General features: G+C 48.5%; 4 protein-coding genes across 4 annotated transcripts; 2 read left to right on the top strand and 2 right to left on the bottom strand.

Annotated features, from left to right (window-relative positions):
* Window positions 1-991: 991 nt before the first annotated feature.
* Window positions 992-3,201, top strand: H6S33_009606 (uncharacterized protein; the record flags this gene model as incomplete). Its single annotated transcript, XM_044841020.1, has 2 exons — window positions 992-2,911; window positions 2,968-3,201. The coding sequence occupies 2 exons, from the start codon at window positions 992-994 to the stop codon at window positions 3,199-3,201; spliced, it is 2,154 nt and encodes a 717-aa protein (XP_044698421.1).
* A 300-nt stretch (window positions 3,202-3,501) lies between these two features.
* H6S33_009605 (uncharacterized protein) lies at window positions 3,502-7,083 on the top strand (the record flags this gene model as incomplete). Its single annotated transcript, XM_044841018.1, has 1 exon — window positions 3,502-7,083. One exon carries the CDS (start codon window positions 3,502-3,504, stop codon window positions 7,081-7,083), a length of 3,582 nt encoding a protein of 1,193 aa, XP_044698420.1.
* Window positions 7,084-7,973: 890 nt separating this feature from the next.
* Window positions 7,974-9,026, bottom strand: H6S33_009604 (uncharacterized protein; the record flags this gene model as incomplete). The annotated part of the gene is made up of 1 exon (XM_044841017.1): window positions 7,974-9,026. One exon carries the CDS (start codon window positions 9,024-9,026, stop codon window positions 7,974-7,976), a length of 1,053 nt encoding a protein of 350 aa, XP_044698419.1.
* A 2,180-nt stretch (window positions 9,027-11,206) lies between these two features.
* H6S33_009603 (uncharacterized protein) lies at window positions 11,207-14,788 on the bottom strand (the record flags this gene model as incomplete). The annotated part of the gene is made up of 1 exon (XM_044841016.1): window positions 11,207-14,788. One exon carries the CDS (start codon window positions 14,786-14,788, stop codon window positions 11,207-11,209), a length of 3,582 nt encoding a protein of 1,193 aa, XP_044698418.1.
* Window positions 14,789-14,855: the final 67 nt, after the last annotated feature.

Genomic DNA, 14,855 nt, shown 5'->3' with positions numbered 1-14,855 from the left:
AGCATCTTGGTCTCGATATATTCCATGAACCATTCCTTTGCCAACCCACACGTATACGTTCCAGCGAACAGTACCTTGTTCCTGTCCGTTCGGAACTTCTTGGGCTTCTGCTCGAAGTAGATCTCGCACTCCATGAGCCAATGCCGCAGGTTATGCTTCTGTAACGGAGCCATTTCAACTGTCTGGTGTATGAGTACACACAGGGCCCGGTTACATGCTGAGAGTTATTGTTAGAAGCCAGTTGCACGGTGATATGCAAGTACCGGCAGTGTGGTTAGCTACCAGCTGTTAGAGTAACTACATTCCGGGCGCTAGGAAGAGGATCTATTCATGGGAGCAATGACTGACGAGTCTATGCCTCGCCAGTGACTAGAAGACCGGCCAGAGTGAAGCTCTGATTGACCGGTGATCCTCTGTATCCTCGGTGCATTGTAAGTCCGCCGAAGGGCAGGGACTATGCTAGGGAAGTCTACAATAAGCGAAAGCTCTACAGCAATGATTAAGCTTACACCTGAGCGACAGCTCATTCATGCAGGTCCTCAGTTGTGTGGCAACCAAGGCTGCAGGTGTTACAAAGGCTTTGACTAAGGGTGGTTGCCTTGGGTATCGGAAACACCTGCTGACGCTTAGAGAAAAGCGGGGTAGCGGTGGTATTGTTTCCGGTACTGAGGGAAGGCCCACCGGAACTTAGTAAAGGAGTTAGGAGCAGAGAACAGAGGCCTTCGGAGTATAAGTACTCAGGTTCATTCTCGCCCTTCAGTCCTATTCTCTCCAGTCTTCATCAGAAAGAAAAACCAAGTTCTTATCGGTAGCAGAGCCCTTAAAGATTATTGAGTTCTAGCGATAGAATCTTTGAATAATCTGCAACCTGATTGTCTATCTTGCACGGCCGTCTCTATTCTATATAAATCTATTTCTCTTAGAAAGGACCCCCGTTACAGATAATCTTTAAGGCTCAAGTCACCTTCAGATTATTCTTCCTCTATACAAAATGTCCGCCCTCTCGGCTCCAGATGCACCCCTTCAGATTGAATGGCAGCCGGTGCCCCTCCAGCTTGATGCCACCGGGCAGACACAGCTTGTCAAGAAGCCCAGGACCGCTCTACAGACCTACATTCCCGGCTGTGAGCCTGCCTGGCAGGATACCGACGAGATTTCCGTCCAACAGTTCTTCACAGAGCTCCAGACCTACCTCCAGCACAGCCTGCAGAATCAGTTGACCCGGGGCAGTCAGGCCCTACTCCTTGTACAAGAACGCCAGGCAGCACAGAATGCTCTGATGGCGGAAGCTCTTGAGTACATGAGAATGGAGGTCAACTCTGTTCAGGAAGAACTCCGGAAGTATGTGGAGAAAGATGAGCTGAATGCCGATGCCATGGAGATTGAGTGGACAAACCCGGCTACTCCACCGGACTTTGTGGCCGAGATACAGAGAGCCCTTGATGAAGGAAGACTGGTGGTAGCTAGACCAGCAACTCCGGCACCAAATCCAGTCTCCAGGTCCTCTTCCAGAGCAGCTACCAGGACAATGCAGCGGAAGGCCAGCCCCTTTGCAGCATTTCCGGTCAGATCCACTAGGAGAGTTATTCCTATTGTGCAGCCAGCGGTGGGAGCTTCACCCTTACCACCTAGCCGCTTCGGTGGAGTACACCCACTCCTTGGAGGAACTGACCGATCCTTTGACTATGAAGGAGAGTTCTTCTCAGGTGCAGGCCGAGGACCACCCAGTCCACTAGCCAGGAATCCAGGAAGGTTCACCATGTCCGGGGCCGCTCAACCAGCAGCAACCTCACCATTGGCCAGCAATGTGGCACCGGTAGCACCTGTGGCCCCTCCTGCTGTGGCCGCCGCTCCCCCTCCGGCTCAGGCACAGGGTGGAAGTAGTGGGAACCAGAACCCTCCGGCCCAAGCACAGGGTGGAAGTGGTGGAAACCAGAACCCCCCACCTCCTGTGGCCCGTGCTCCTGCTCCTGGAGACTCAGACAGTTCTGATAGCTCCGATTCGGAACCAGAAGGTGGTGATAGAAGAGGCTGGCGGAGATATCTCAAGAAGAAGTTGGAGAAGCAGCAGAAGAATCTGTTGGCTATGATGTCCCAGCAGTTCCAACCTCCGACCGCCTCTCCCTCTTCCTCAACAACCAGGGCCCGAGAACCAAAGGCACCACCACCCTCCAAGTTCCAGGGCAAAGCGGAGCAAGTGGAGACCTTTATCCGGCAATGTGAGAATGTGTTCTCCATTGAGAGTCTGTCCTTCACCTCCGAGGAGGTTAAGATTCGATATGCAGGCAACTTGATGGAAGGAGAGGCAGCGATCCGATGGTATGAAGCATACCATAATTCGATTGATCAAGCCTCCGCCAACCGCCTTGCTGGAATGCCGGTGTCATTGGATCTGAGATGGAAGCGTTGGGATTCCTTTGTGGATGCTTTTAGAGCTGCCTTCGGTGAAGCCATCTCCCGAGATGATGCTGTAGCCCAATGGAATGCCCTAACCCACACGGCTCGAGGAGGAATAGACCTCTTCCTGAATACTATTATTCAGCTGATGTGGAAGACTGGCTATGAGGGTCAGTTGGTGGATGATAAGATTCACAATTCCCTCCTCCCGGACCTAGGCATGAGTTGGGCCCTTTTTAATCCCAAGCCAAAGTCCTTGATGGAGCGGATAGCTGCTCTAAGAGAATTAGGGCACACACATGAAAGGTACCAAGGGATGGCAGCTGAGAAAGCGCACCCTCGGACCAAGAAAGATCCTCCTGCTCAGAAGGACCAGCAGCCTAAGAGGAAAAGAGAAGCTGCAAGCTCCTCCGGACCTCAGAAGACTCCTGGACCTAAAGACAAAGCGGTGGAACTGAAGGGTATCCCGGGGGATATTCTAGAAGAAAGAATGAAAGCAGAAGTATGCTTGAAGGTATGACCTTCCGGTACTCCCTATTGGTAGAGTGCATAGACTGACTTGTGCAATAGTGCGGCAAGTCCAGACACAAATGGACCGATTGTTGGTCCAAGCAACCCACTGTTGTTCGAGTGGCAGCAGTGAGAGTACAAAAGCGGAAAAGAGGGAAGGGTAATTCCAACTCTCAGAAGAAGGCTAAAGTGGCTGCTGTAGTAGCAGAAGATCCACTTGTTGTACTCCCGGAGGTTACAGAAGATTTTGTTTTCCAGCCTGAGCAAGACTCGGACAATGAAATCATCTGGTAGAAAAAGTGTCTGTTTTAGTCTATGTTTACTAGTTTTCTTTTATATGGGTTTTGGGTTTCTATGTTTCTCTTGAATAAATTATGATTGTGTTTCCGCCTATTTGATTGCTCCAAGCACTCTGAGGATGGGTTTAAGACCCGAAACAGCTGGTCTGTCAGTGCTCTACCAAAGTTACATTTTGCTACCAAGACACTTCCAAACCACTGCTAAAAAGACTACTACACAATATATCGGCTATATTATCGCTTGGGAATAGAACCAAAGGATCTCTGATCTTAGTAGTGCCCGAAGCTATTAGCTATGTTGAAAAGACAAAGAGAAACAAGTCCAGAACCCGCTGTTAAGCAAAGAAGGTTGGAACAGAGGCTTCCCTCCTTACCAGTACATGGAAAAAGACCTATACTGAAGGCAGGACTGTCATGGACGGTCAAAGGAAAGGATGAAGGCGCCCAAGGGTCCTTCCTGTTTGACACCGGTTGTACAGGAGCCATCCTCAACCAGAGTTTTGTCAGGAAACATGGAATTCCCTTAGTGCGGCGGGATCAACCTCTGACAATGTTTGATGCTCAAGGAGATGTCATGATGGGAGGAGGCGAGTATTACACTCACCCGGTCCGCATGACTATGGGAGATCATAAAGAGACACTCCGATGGGAGGTGGCTACACTGGAAGAAGGAATGACCGGTTACCTGCCAATTAGTTGGGCTAGGAAGCATAACCCGGACATCAACTGGGAACTCAACACCATGAGCTGGAGGAGTGACTACTGCAAGCAGAATTGTCTCCCAGCGGCCACCAAGATTGAACTGATCTCTCCATACCAAATGTTGGAAGAAGAAGAGACAGTCTATCAATTGGTTGGTTCAGTATGGCATGATGAGGACGGAGGTGATATTGCTGAGAAAATACATCACCTATACCGGGATTGGGCTGATGTGTTCAGTCAAGAGAAGATTGAGGAAATGCCGCCGCATTCCCATAATGATCTAAAGATCAAACTCTTGCCTGGGACCGCTCCCCCATTTGGCCCGCTATACCCATGCTCCGCTCCAGAGTTGAAGGCCCTCCGAGAGTACCTGGACAAGGAGTTGTCTTCAGGAAAGATCTCTAGATCTAACAGCCCTGCTGCGGCGCCCATACTGTTCATTCCTAAGAAGGATGGGACATTGCGGATTTGCGTGGACTACAGAGGATTGAACAAGGTCACCGTCAAGGACAAGTACCCGCTGCCTATCATGAGTGAGCTCAGAGACAGGTTGTTCAAGGCCAAGATCTTCACAAAGATAGACCTGAAGAACGGCTTCAATTTGATCAGGATAGCAGAAGGTGATGAGTGGAAAACCGCTTTCAGAACCCGCTATGGACTGTATCAGTATAATGTGATGCCATTTGGTCTATGCAATGCTCCCTCTGCATTCCAGGCAATGATCAATGATGTGCTAAAGGAACTACTGGATGAAGGAGTGGTTGTCTATATCGACGACATCCTCATCTACTCGGAGACTGAGAAAGAGCATGAGCTATTGGTCAAGAAGGTACTACAGAAGCTTAGGGAAGCTAAGCTCTGTGCCTCGATCAGTAAGACATCCTTCCATGTCCGAGAAGTAGAATACCTAGGCTATCATATCTCGGAAGAAGGAGTATCTATGTCAGAAGACAAGGTGGAGGCAGTTAAGGAATGGCCAGTCCCTGAGAACATCAAGGCAGTACAGGCATTCCTCGGATTTGCAAACTTCTATCGCCGCTTTATTGAAGGCTTCAGTAAAGTTTGCAAACCATTAACTGATCTCCTGCAAAAAGACAAGAAATGGTATTGGACAGCAGCACATGAGCAGGCCTTTGAAGAACTCAAGAGGCTGTTCACAAGCGCTCCAATCCTCCTTCATTTTGACCCTAGTAGGAGAACGGTGGTCGAGACAGATGCCAGTGATTTTGCCAAGGGAGCGGTGCTCTCTCAGTATGGGGAAGATGGGAAGCTACATCCGGTGGCATTCTATTCTAAGAAGTTCTCCCCCGCTGAGATCAACTATGACATTCATGATAAGGAAATGGGAGCTATTGTAGCCTCTTTCCGGGAATGGGAACACATGCTCAAATCTTGTGAACAAGAGATCACGGTTTTTACAGACCACAAGAACTTGGAGTACTTTAATTCTACCAAGGTTCTCACTAGGCGGCAAGCTAGATGGTCTGAAGACCTCGCAGGCTACAATTTCAAAGTTGTCTACAGACCGGGGGAAAAGAATGGCAAGACTGATGTGCTATCTAGGCGCTGGGATCACCGCCTTGGAGAGGGAGGTGAAACTCTGCAGCCGGAGCCACAGATCTTTTTTAGGCCAGGTCAATTGGTTTTGGATCCTGCAAAGCTAGCGGCTGTCAGGGTGAATCAATTGCAGAATACATTCTTGGAGCGCCTATATGCGGCTGCTAAAGAGGATAGTTTCTGGCAGGAATTGCACCGCTCCCTGGTTGAAAGGAAACCAAATTTGGACCAGAACTTGTCGGTCAAGAACGGTCTCATCTTCTACAAGAATAGATGGTACATACCCAAGGATAAGAAGCTTCAGATGGAAATACTGTCCGATACCCATGACTCTAAGGTGGCTGGTCATTTTGGCCAATTTAAGACACTAGAGCGGGTGAAAAATAACTTCTTTTGGCCCAACATGGATAAGGATGTTGAGGAATATGTCCGGAGCTGTGACAGCTGCCAGAGGAATAAGACCTCAAGACACAAGAAGTTTGGTATGCTCCAACCGTTGGAGATACCCTATCGGCCATGGACTTCCATCTCTATGGACTTCATTGTGGGACTACCGGAATCTAGTGGGTTTACAAAGATCTGGGTAATAGTGGACCGCTTTTCGAAGATGGCACACTACATCCCTCTTCCTACCCTCAATAAAACGGAAGATTTGGCTAAATTGTTCTTGAAGGAAGTTTGGAGACTCCATGGTTTGCCTGATGACATAGTCTCGGACAGAGATAGCAGGTTCATTTCTCACTTTTGGCAATCTCTCATGAGCCTCCTCAATGTGAAGCTGAAGATGTCCACATCTTTCCACCCCCAGACGGACGGTCAAACAGAAAGAGTTAATCAGACCCTGGAACATTACTTGCGGAGTTATTGTTCATATCAACAGGATGACTGGGCAGAACTCTTGCCTTTGGCAGAGTATGCTTATAACTCGGCGGTCTCTGAGTCTACCAAAGTATCGGCTTTTTATGCCAACTATGGATATGAACCCAGGACCAACTGGCCGGCCCCAAAGAAAGGAGTAGAATGGAACAATCCAGCGAGCAAGGTCATGATATCTCAATGGGAATCTATCTGGCAGGCTATGAACGCCAGCTTGGGTAAAACTAGGTTAAGGATGGCCCGGTGGTATGATGCTCATGCCCTGGCACCGCCTGAAATCAAGCCCGGAGATGAAGTTATGTTGGACCGGCGCAATGTGCAAACAAAGCGGCCTTTGGGAAAATTGGATCAAAAGAAGATGGGACCCTTTAAGGTCTTAGAAGCTATTGGTACCCGTGCCTACAAGCTCTCTCTTCCCCCCCAGATGGGAATCCACCCGGTCTTCCATGTCTCTCTCCTAGAACCCTATAGAGCACCGGTAGATCCTGAGAGAAGAGTTCCCCCACCGGAACCCGAAGAGGTTGAGGGAGAACAGAACTGGGTTGTCCGAGAGGTAGCTGATAGCCGGGTCAATAAGAAGAGAAGACGAGTGGAATATCTAGTGCTGTGGGAAGGTTATGAGAACGAGGATGCTACATGGGAACCTTGGGAGCATCTCAAGAAGAGTGCTGAAGAAGCCCTTCGGGATTTCCATATGAGGTATCCTGAGAAACCCAAGGACAAGCGGATTGTTGGGGTGTAGATTATTTCCTTTGGGTTTTCATTTCCTTGCATATCACGGAGTTTTCTTGTCATATAGAATGGTAATAGAATGGTTATAGATCTCGGAGACCAAGATCCTGGAAGAGGGGAGTGGTGTAACGGAGCCATTTCAACTGTCTGGTGTATGAGTACACACAGGGCCCGGTTACATGCTGAGAGTTATTGTTAGAAGCCAGTTGCACGGTGATATGCAAGTACCGGCAGTGTGGTTAGCTACCAGCTGTTAGAGTAACTACATTCCGGGCGCTAGGAAGAGGATCTATTCATGGGAGCAATGACTGACGAGTCTATGCCTCGCCAGTGACTAGAAGACCGGCCAGAGTGAAGCTCTGATTGACCGGTGATCCTCTGTATCCTCGGTGCATTGTAAGTCCGCCGAAGGGCAGGGACTATGCTAGGGAAGTCTACAATAAGCGAAAGCTCTACAGCAATGATTAAGCTTACACCTGAGCGACAGCTCATTCATGCAGGTCCTCAGTTGTGTGGCAACCAAGGCTGCAGGTGTTACAAAGGCTTTGACTAAGGGTGGTTGCCTTGGGTATCGGAAACACCTGCTGACGCTTAGAGAAAAGCGGGGTAGCGGTGGTATTGTTTCCGGTACTGAGGGAAGGCCCACCGGAACTTAGTAAAGGAGTTAGGAGCAGAGAACAGAGGCCTTCGGAGTATAAGTACTCAGGTTCATTCTCGCCCTTCAGTCCTATTCTCTCCAGTCTTCATCAGAAAGAAAAACCAAGTTCTTATCGGTAGCAGAGCCCTTAAAGATTATTGAGTTCTAGCGATAGAATCTTTGAATAATCTGCAACCTGATTGTCTATCTTGCACGGCCGTCTCTATTCTATATAAATCTATTTCTCTTAGAAAGGACCCCCGTTACAGCTTCCTGGCATTATCGAACTCAAAGGGTATTTTAGCGAGCGAATCTACCATATCGTCGTCTTCAGGCGGCGCCGAATTCCGTTTTCCGCCTCGGTTCATTCTCCAATTCTTCCGACCGTGCGACCATTCACTGTTATCGTCGTCATCGTCGTCGGAAGGTTCTGGATCTCCCCCAACGTTTCCTCTTGGTGGGTTTTGTGGAGGTTGATTCCCACCATTCCCCCCAACTGGAGCAGCTCCCACCGGTCCTCTGCCACTATTGCTATGCACTGGGCCGGCATCCTCCGGTAGCCTGCCTCCATTTCCTCCTACGGGACCAGCATTTCCTCCTACTGGGCCAGCATTTCCTCCTACTGGGCCAGCATTTTCGGGATTTTTGCCATTGCCAACAGGAACCGTTTGGGGTGCATTAGGGTCCACGGGAATACTCACCATGGAGGGTGCTACCGACAAATGTTGTCGTAGACGTTCTTCCATCTCGGCTATTCGTTGGTTTCTTACGTCGTCGGACTGCTTGAATTGTGCCAATAGTTCCCGCTGTTCCCTTTTCTCCTGCTCTCGCTCTTCTCTTGCAACTCTTAGCTGTCGTTCCGCCTCCAATAGTTGGTTCTGGGTAATTCGATGGTTACGGTCTAGAACCTCGTGGTCGGCGGCTCGTGCGGCTTCCTGTACCTGTCGAACATTTTCGACGAGCTCAAAGAGCGATTCGAGATGTTGGTTCTGGGCGATGGCTTCTTGCCGTACTTTCTTATCTAGGATCTGCCCACTCCCTTGCACTTGTTCCTGGAGGTTTTGTAGCTGCTGCCAAACGGCCTGTCCAGCTGTACCAAGATACCTCATTTGTGCCTCATGGGTATCCAAAAACTCCTGCATGGACCTCGTAAACTGGGCTTGAGCAGAGCGTTTACTCGTTGACCTAGTTTGTGTAGAGGGTCCTCCCTGGAGTAGGGGATCGGGGCTAACAGCCCCAGATAGTACCATAGCGTCTTCTGCGGCCTCGTCTGTTACGGCCGAGGTGTCTACGAAATAATCCCCTCGGGTAGCCATTGTGATAGGGGATAATGATGATAGTTCTTCTTTGAGGTGACTTCGTTACTCCAAGTGAACTTGTGAGTAACAATATACTGTGAGGGATGCGTACCAGACCACAAGAGTACACTACGCAGAGCTCAGAGTTCGGCTAACAGCTACAAAGTTAGAAGTCTCCAAGGTCTCTTCAGTCAAGGTCGGGTATGATTCTCCTTGATCCGATACGGGCCCCGCGAGCTACGTTATCAACAAAGATTCACTAGAGTTAGCGGATGGTGATCGACCGTCTTCGACGTAATAGTTCAGGTAGAGTGCGAAGTCACGATAGAGTAAAGTATAAAGAATAATATAGTCAAATAGAGCTGTAACTCGCGTATCAACGATTTTATATTGTTAAGACTCTGATTTCGCCGATGATGGTTTGGCTAGTCAGTGAATGACACGGTATTTATATCCCTCGCTTATGTCTCGAGGACCCAGTCTACTAATAATACCGAATACACTCGGGGCATGCCCGAGACCCTGAAAAACAACCAAGAACATTTTAACTCCTAAGTCCGTAACCCAAACTCCTAAACCCGCTGAAATCCCTCAACTTATTTATCCACTCTAATGCACGTTTCCCTGTCGATATCTTTTCTCCATCGGCCGTCTGGTGGATAATCGTCAGCGTCGGCTATTCGGAGGTCTCGGACGGCAAGGCTACCTACTCAGGCCTCTTCCCACATCGCTTTCCCACATAGCAGAGTCCTCTCATGCCCACAGGTACCGCCGATAGGTACTCGGTCGGCTGGCAGCTTGCGCCGATTCGCTCCGAGCGGTCCGATCTTCGATCCGATTGATTCCAGCTGTCCCTCATATATCCACCGGTACCAAAACGCTCCCCTCCAGCGGTTTGACGCTCCGGGGGTTATTATTGGGGTCGAAAACGTGTTTTTTAACTAGAAAAACCGCAACTCCGCATTTGGTCGCATATCGATCGCACCGCACCTCGTGGGTGCGAACCGGAGTTGACATTAGCATACAGAGGGTATTGGGGTATCTAATTAGCCTTTTCTCTTACTCCCGTAAATGCTTGGCATGCCCGTAACAGAATCCCCTTGATCCGATACGGGCCCCGCGAGCTACGTTCTCAACGAAGATTCACTAGAGTTAGCGTAGGATGTTCGACCGTCTTCGACGTAATAGTTCAGGTAGAGTTCGAAGTCACGATAGAATAAAGTATTTTCAAAAGTATAGTCAAGTAAAGTTGTAACTCGCATATCAACGATTTATATTGTTAAGACTCTGATTTCGCCGATGATGTAACGGGGGTCCTTTCTAAGAGAAATAGATTTGTTTAGAATAGAGACGGCCGTGCAAGATAGACAATCAGGTTGCAGATTATTCAAAGATACTATCGCTAGAACTCAATAATCTTTAAGGGCTCTGCTACCGATAAGAACTTGGTTTTCTTTCTGATGAAGATTGGAGAGAACAGGACTGAAAGGCGAGAATGAACCTGAGTACTTATACTCCGAAGGCCTCTATTCTCTGCTCCTAACTCCTTACTAAGTTCCGGTGGGCCTTCCTCAGTACCGGAAACAATACCACCGCTACCCCACTTTTCTCTAAGCGTCAGCAGGTGTTTCCGATACCCAAGGCAACCACCCTTAGTCAAAGCCTTTGTAACACCTGCAGCCTTGGTTGCCACACAACCGAGGACCTGCATGAATGAGCTACCGCTCAGGTGTAAGCTTAATCATTGCTGTAGAGCTTTCGCTTATTGTAGACTTCCCTAGCATAGTCCCTGCCTCTTCGGCGGTCATACAATGCTCAGAGGATACAGAGGATCACTGGACAATCAGAGCTTCACTCTGGCCGGTCTTCTAGTCACTGGCGAGGCATAGACTCGTCAGTCATTGCTTCCATGAATAGATCCCCTTCCTAGCGCCCGGAATGTAGTTACTCTAACAGCTGGTAGCTAACCACACTGCCGGTACTTGCATATCACCGTGCCACTGGCTTCTAACAATAACTCTCAGCATGTAATCGGGCCCTGTGTGTACTCATACACCAGACAGTTGAAATGGCTCCGTTACACCACTCCCCTCTTCCAGGATCTTGGTCTCCGAGATCTATAACCATTCTATTACCATTCAATCTATATGACAAGAAACTCCGTGATATGCAAGGAAATGAAAACCCAAAAGAAAAATCTACACCCCAACAAGCCGCTTGTCCTTGGGTTTCTTAGGATACCTCATGTGGAAATCTCGAAGGGCTTCTTCGGCACTCTTCTTGAGATGCTCCCAAGGTTCCCATGTAGCATCCTCGTTTTCATAACCTTCCCACAGCACTAGGTATTCCACTCGTCTCCTTTTCTTATTGACCCGGCTATCAGCTACCTCTCGGACAACCCAGTTCTGTTCTCCTTCAATCTCTTCGGGCTCCGGTACAGGAACTCTTCTCTCAGGATCTACCGGTGCTCGGTAAGGTTCCAGAAGAGAGACATGAAAGACCGGGTGGATTCCCATTTGGGGGGGAAGAGAGAGCTTGTAGGCACGGGTACCAATAGCTTCTAAGACCTTAAAGGGTCCCATCTTCTTCTGATCCAATTTTCCCAAAGGCCGCTTTGTTTGCACATTGCGCCGGTCCAACATAACTTCATCTCCGGGCTTGATTTCAGGCGGTGCCAGGGCATGAGCATCATACCACCGGGCCATCCTTAACCTAGTTTTACCCAAGCTGGCGTTCATAGCCTGCCAGATAGATTCCCATTGAGATATCATGACCTTGCTCGCTGGATTGTTCCATTCTACTCCTTTCTTTGGGGCCGGCCAGTTGGTCCTGGGTTCATATCCATAGTTGGCATAAAAAGCCGATACTTTGGTAGACTCAGAGACCGCCGAGTTATAAGCATACTCTGCCAAAGGCAAGAGTTCTGCCCAGTCATCCTGTTGATATGAACAATAACTCCTCAAGTAATGTTCCAGGGTCTGGTTAACTCTTTCTGTTTGACCGTCCGTTTGGGGGTGGAAAGATGTGGACATCTTCAGCTTCACATTGAGGAGACTCATGAGAGATTGCCAAAAGTGAGAGATGAACCTGCTATCTCTATCCGAGACTATGTCATCGGGTAAACCATGGAGTCTCCAAACTTCCTTCAAGAACAACTTAGCCAAATCTTCCGTTTTATTGAGGGTAGGAAGAGGGATGTAGTGTGCCATCTTCGAAAAACTGTCCACTATTACCCAGATCTTTGTAAACCCACTAGATTCCGGTAATCCCACAATGAAGTCCATAGAGATGGAAGTCCATGGCCGATAGGGTATCTCCAGCGGTTGGAGCATACCAAACTTCTTGTGTCTTGAGGTCTTATTCCTCTGGCAGCTATCACAGCTCCGGACATATTCCTCAACATCCTTATCCATGTTGGCCCAAAAGAAGTTGTTTTTCACCCGCTCTAGTGTCTTAAATTGGCCAAAATGACCAGCCACCTTAGAGTCATGGGTATCGGACAGTATTTCCATCTGAAGCTTCTTGTCTTTGGGTATATACCATCTATTCTTGTAGAAGATGAGACCGTTCTTGACCGACAAGTTCTGGTCCAAATTTGGTTTCCTTTCAACCAGGGAGCAGTGCAGTTCCTGCCAGAAACTATCCTCTTTAGCAGCCGCATATAGGCACTCTAAGAATGTATTCTGCAATTGATTCACCCTGACAGCCGCTAGCTTTACAGGATCCAAAACCAATTGACCTGGCCTAAAAAAGAACTGTGGCTCCGGCTGCAGAGCTTCACCTCCCTCTCCAAGGCGGTGATCCCAGCGCCTAGATAGCACATCAGTCTTGCCATTCTTTTTTCCCGGTCTGTAGACAACTTTGAAATTGTAGCCGGCGAGGTCCTCAGACCATCTAGCTTGCCGCCTAGTGAGAACCTTGGTAGAATTAAAATACTCCAAGTTCTTGTGGTCTGTGAAAACCGTGATCTCTTGCTCACAAGATTTGAGCATGTGTTCCCATTCCCGGAAAGAGGCTACAATAGCTCCCATTTCCTTATCATGAATGTCATAGTTGATCTCAGCAGGGGAGAACTTCTTAGAATAGAATGCCACCGGATGTAGCTTCCCATCATCCCCATACTGAGAGAGCACCGCTCCCTTGACAAAATCACTGGCATCTGTCTCGACCACCGTTCTCCTACTAGGGTCAAAATGAAGGAGGATTGGAGCGCTTGTGAACAGCCTCTTGAGTTCTTCAAAGGCCTGCTCATGTGCTGCCGTCCAATACCATTTCTTGTCTTTTTGCAGGAGGTCAGTTAATGGTTTGCAAACTTTACTGAAGCCTTCAATAAAGCGGCGATAGAAGTTTGCAAATCCGAGGAATGCCTGTACTGCCTTGATATTCTCAGGGACCGGCCATTCCTTAACTGCCTCCACCTTGTCTTCTGACATAGATACTCCTTCTTCCGAGATGTGATAGCCTAGGTATTCTACTTCTCGGACATGGAAGGATGTCTTACTGATCGAGGCACAGAGCTTAGCTTCCCTAAGCTTCTGTAGTACCTTCTTGACCAATAGCTCATGCTCTTTCTCAGTCTCCGAGTAGATGAGGATGTCATCAATATAGACAACTACTCCTTCATCCAGTAGTTCCTTTAGCACATCATTGATCATTGCCTGGAAAGCGGATGGAGCATTGCATAGACCAAATGGCATCACATTATACTGATACAGTCCATAGCGGGTTCTGAAAGCGGTTTTCCACTCATCACCTTCTGCTATCCTGATCAAATTGAAGCCGTTCTTCAGGTCTATCTTTGTGAAGATCTTGGCCTTGAACAACCTGTCTCTGAGCTCACTCATGAGAGGCAGCGGGTACTTGTCCTTGACAGTGACCTTGTTCAAACCTCTGTAATCCACACAAATTCGCAATGTACCATCCTTCTTAGGAATGAACAATATGGGTGCCGCAGCAGTGCTGTTAGATCTAGAGATCTTTCCTGAAGACAATTCTTTGTCTAGGTACTCTCGGAGGGCCTTCAACTCTGGAGCGGAACATGGGTATAGCGGGCCAAATGGGGGAGCGGTGCCAGGCAAGAGTTTGATCTTCAAATCATTATGAGAATGCGGCGGCATTTCCTCAATCTTCTCTTGACTGAACACATCCGCCCATTCCCGGTAAAGATGGTGTATCTTCTCAGCGATATCACCTCCGTCCTCATCATGCCATACTGAACCAACCAATTGGTAAACTGTCTCTTCCTCTTCCAGCATCTGGTATGGAGAGATCAGTTCAATCTTGGTGGCCGCTGGGAGACAATTCTGCTTGCAGTAGTTACTCCTCCAGCTCATGGTGTTGAGTTCCCAGTTGATGTCCGGGTTATGCTTCCTAGCCCAACTAATTGGCAGGTAACCGGTCATTCCTTCTTCCAAAATAGCCACTTCCCATCGGAGTGTCTCCTTATGATCTCCCATAGTCATGCGGACCGGGTGAGTGTAATACTCGCCTCCTCCCATCATGACATCTCCTTGAGCATCAAACATCGTCAGAGGTTGATCCGGCCGCACTAAGGGGATTCCATGTTTCCTGACAAAACTCTGGTTGAGGATAGCTCCTGTACAACCGGTATCAAACAGGAAAGACCCTTGGGCGCCTTCATCCTTTCCTTTGACCGTCCATGACAGTCCTGCCTTCAGTATAGGTCTTTTTCCATGTACTGGTAAGGAGGGAAGTCTCTGTTCCAACCTTCTTTGCTTAACAGCGGGTTCCGAACTTGTTTCTCTTTGTCTTTTCAACATAGCTAATAGCTTCGGGCACTACTAAGATCAGAGATCCTTTGGTTCTATTCCCAAGCGGTAATATAGC

The sequence above is a fragment of the Morchella sextelata genome (genome assembly GCF_020137385.1).
Source record: "Morchella sextelata strain SCLS chromosome Unknown scls_3, whole genome shotgun sequence".
NCBI lineage: Eukaryota > Fungi > Ascomycota > Pezizomycetes > Pezizales > Morchellaceae > Morchella > Morchella sextelata.
The sequence above is the reverse complement of the archived record's forward strand: the minus strand, read 5'-3'. Positions and strand labels throughout refer to the sequence as shown.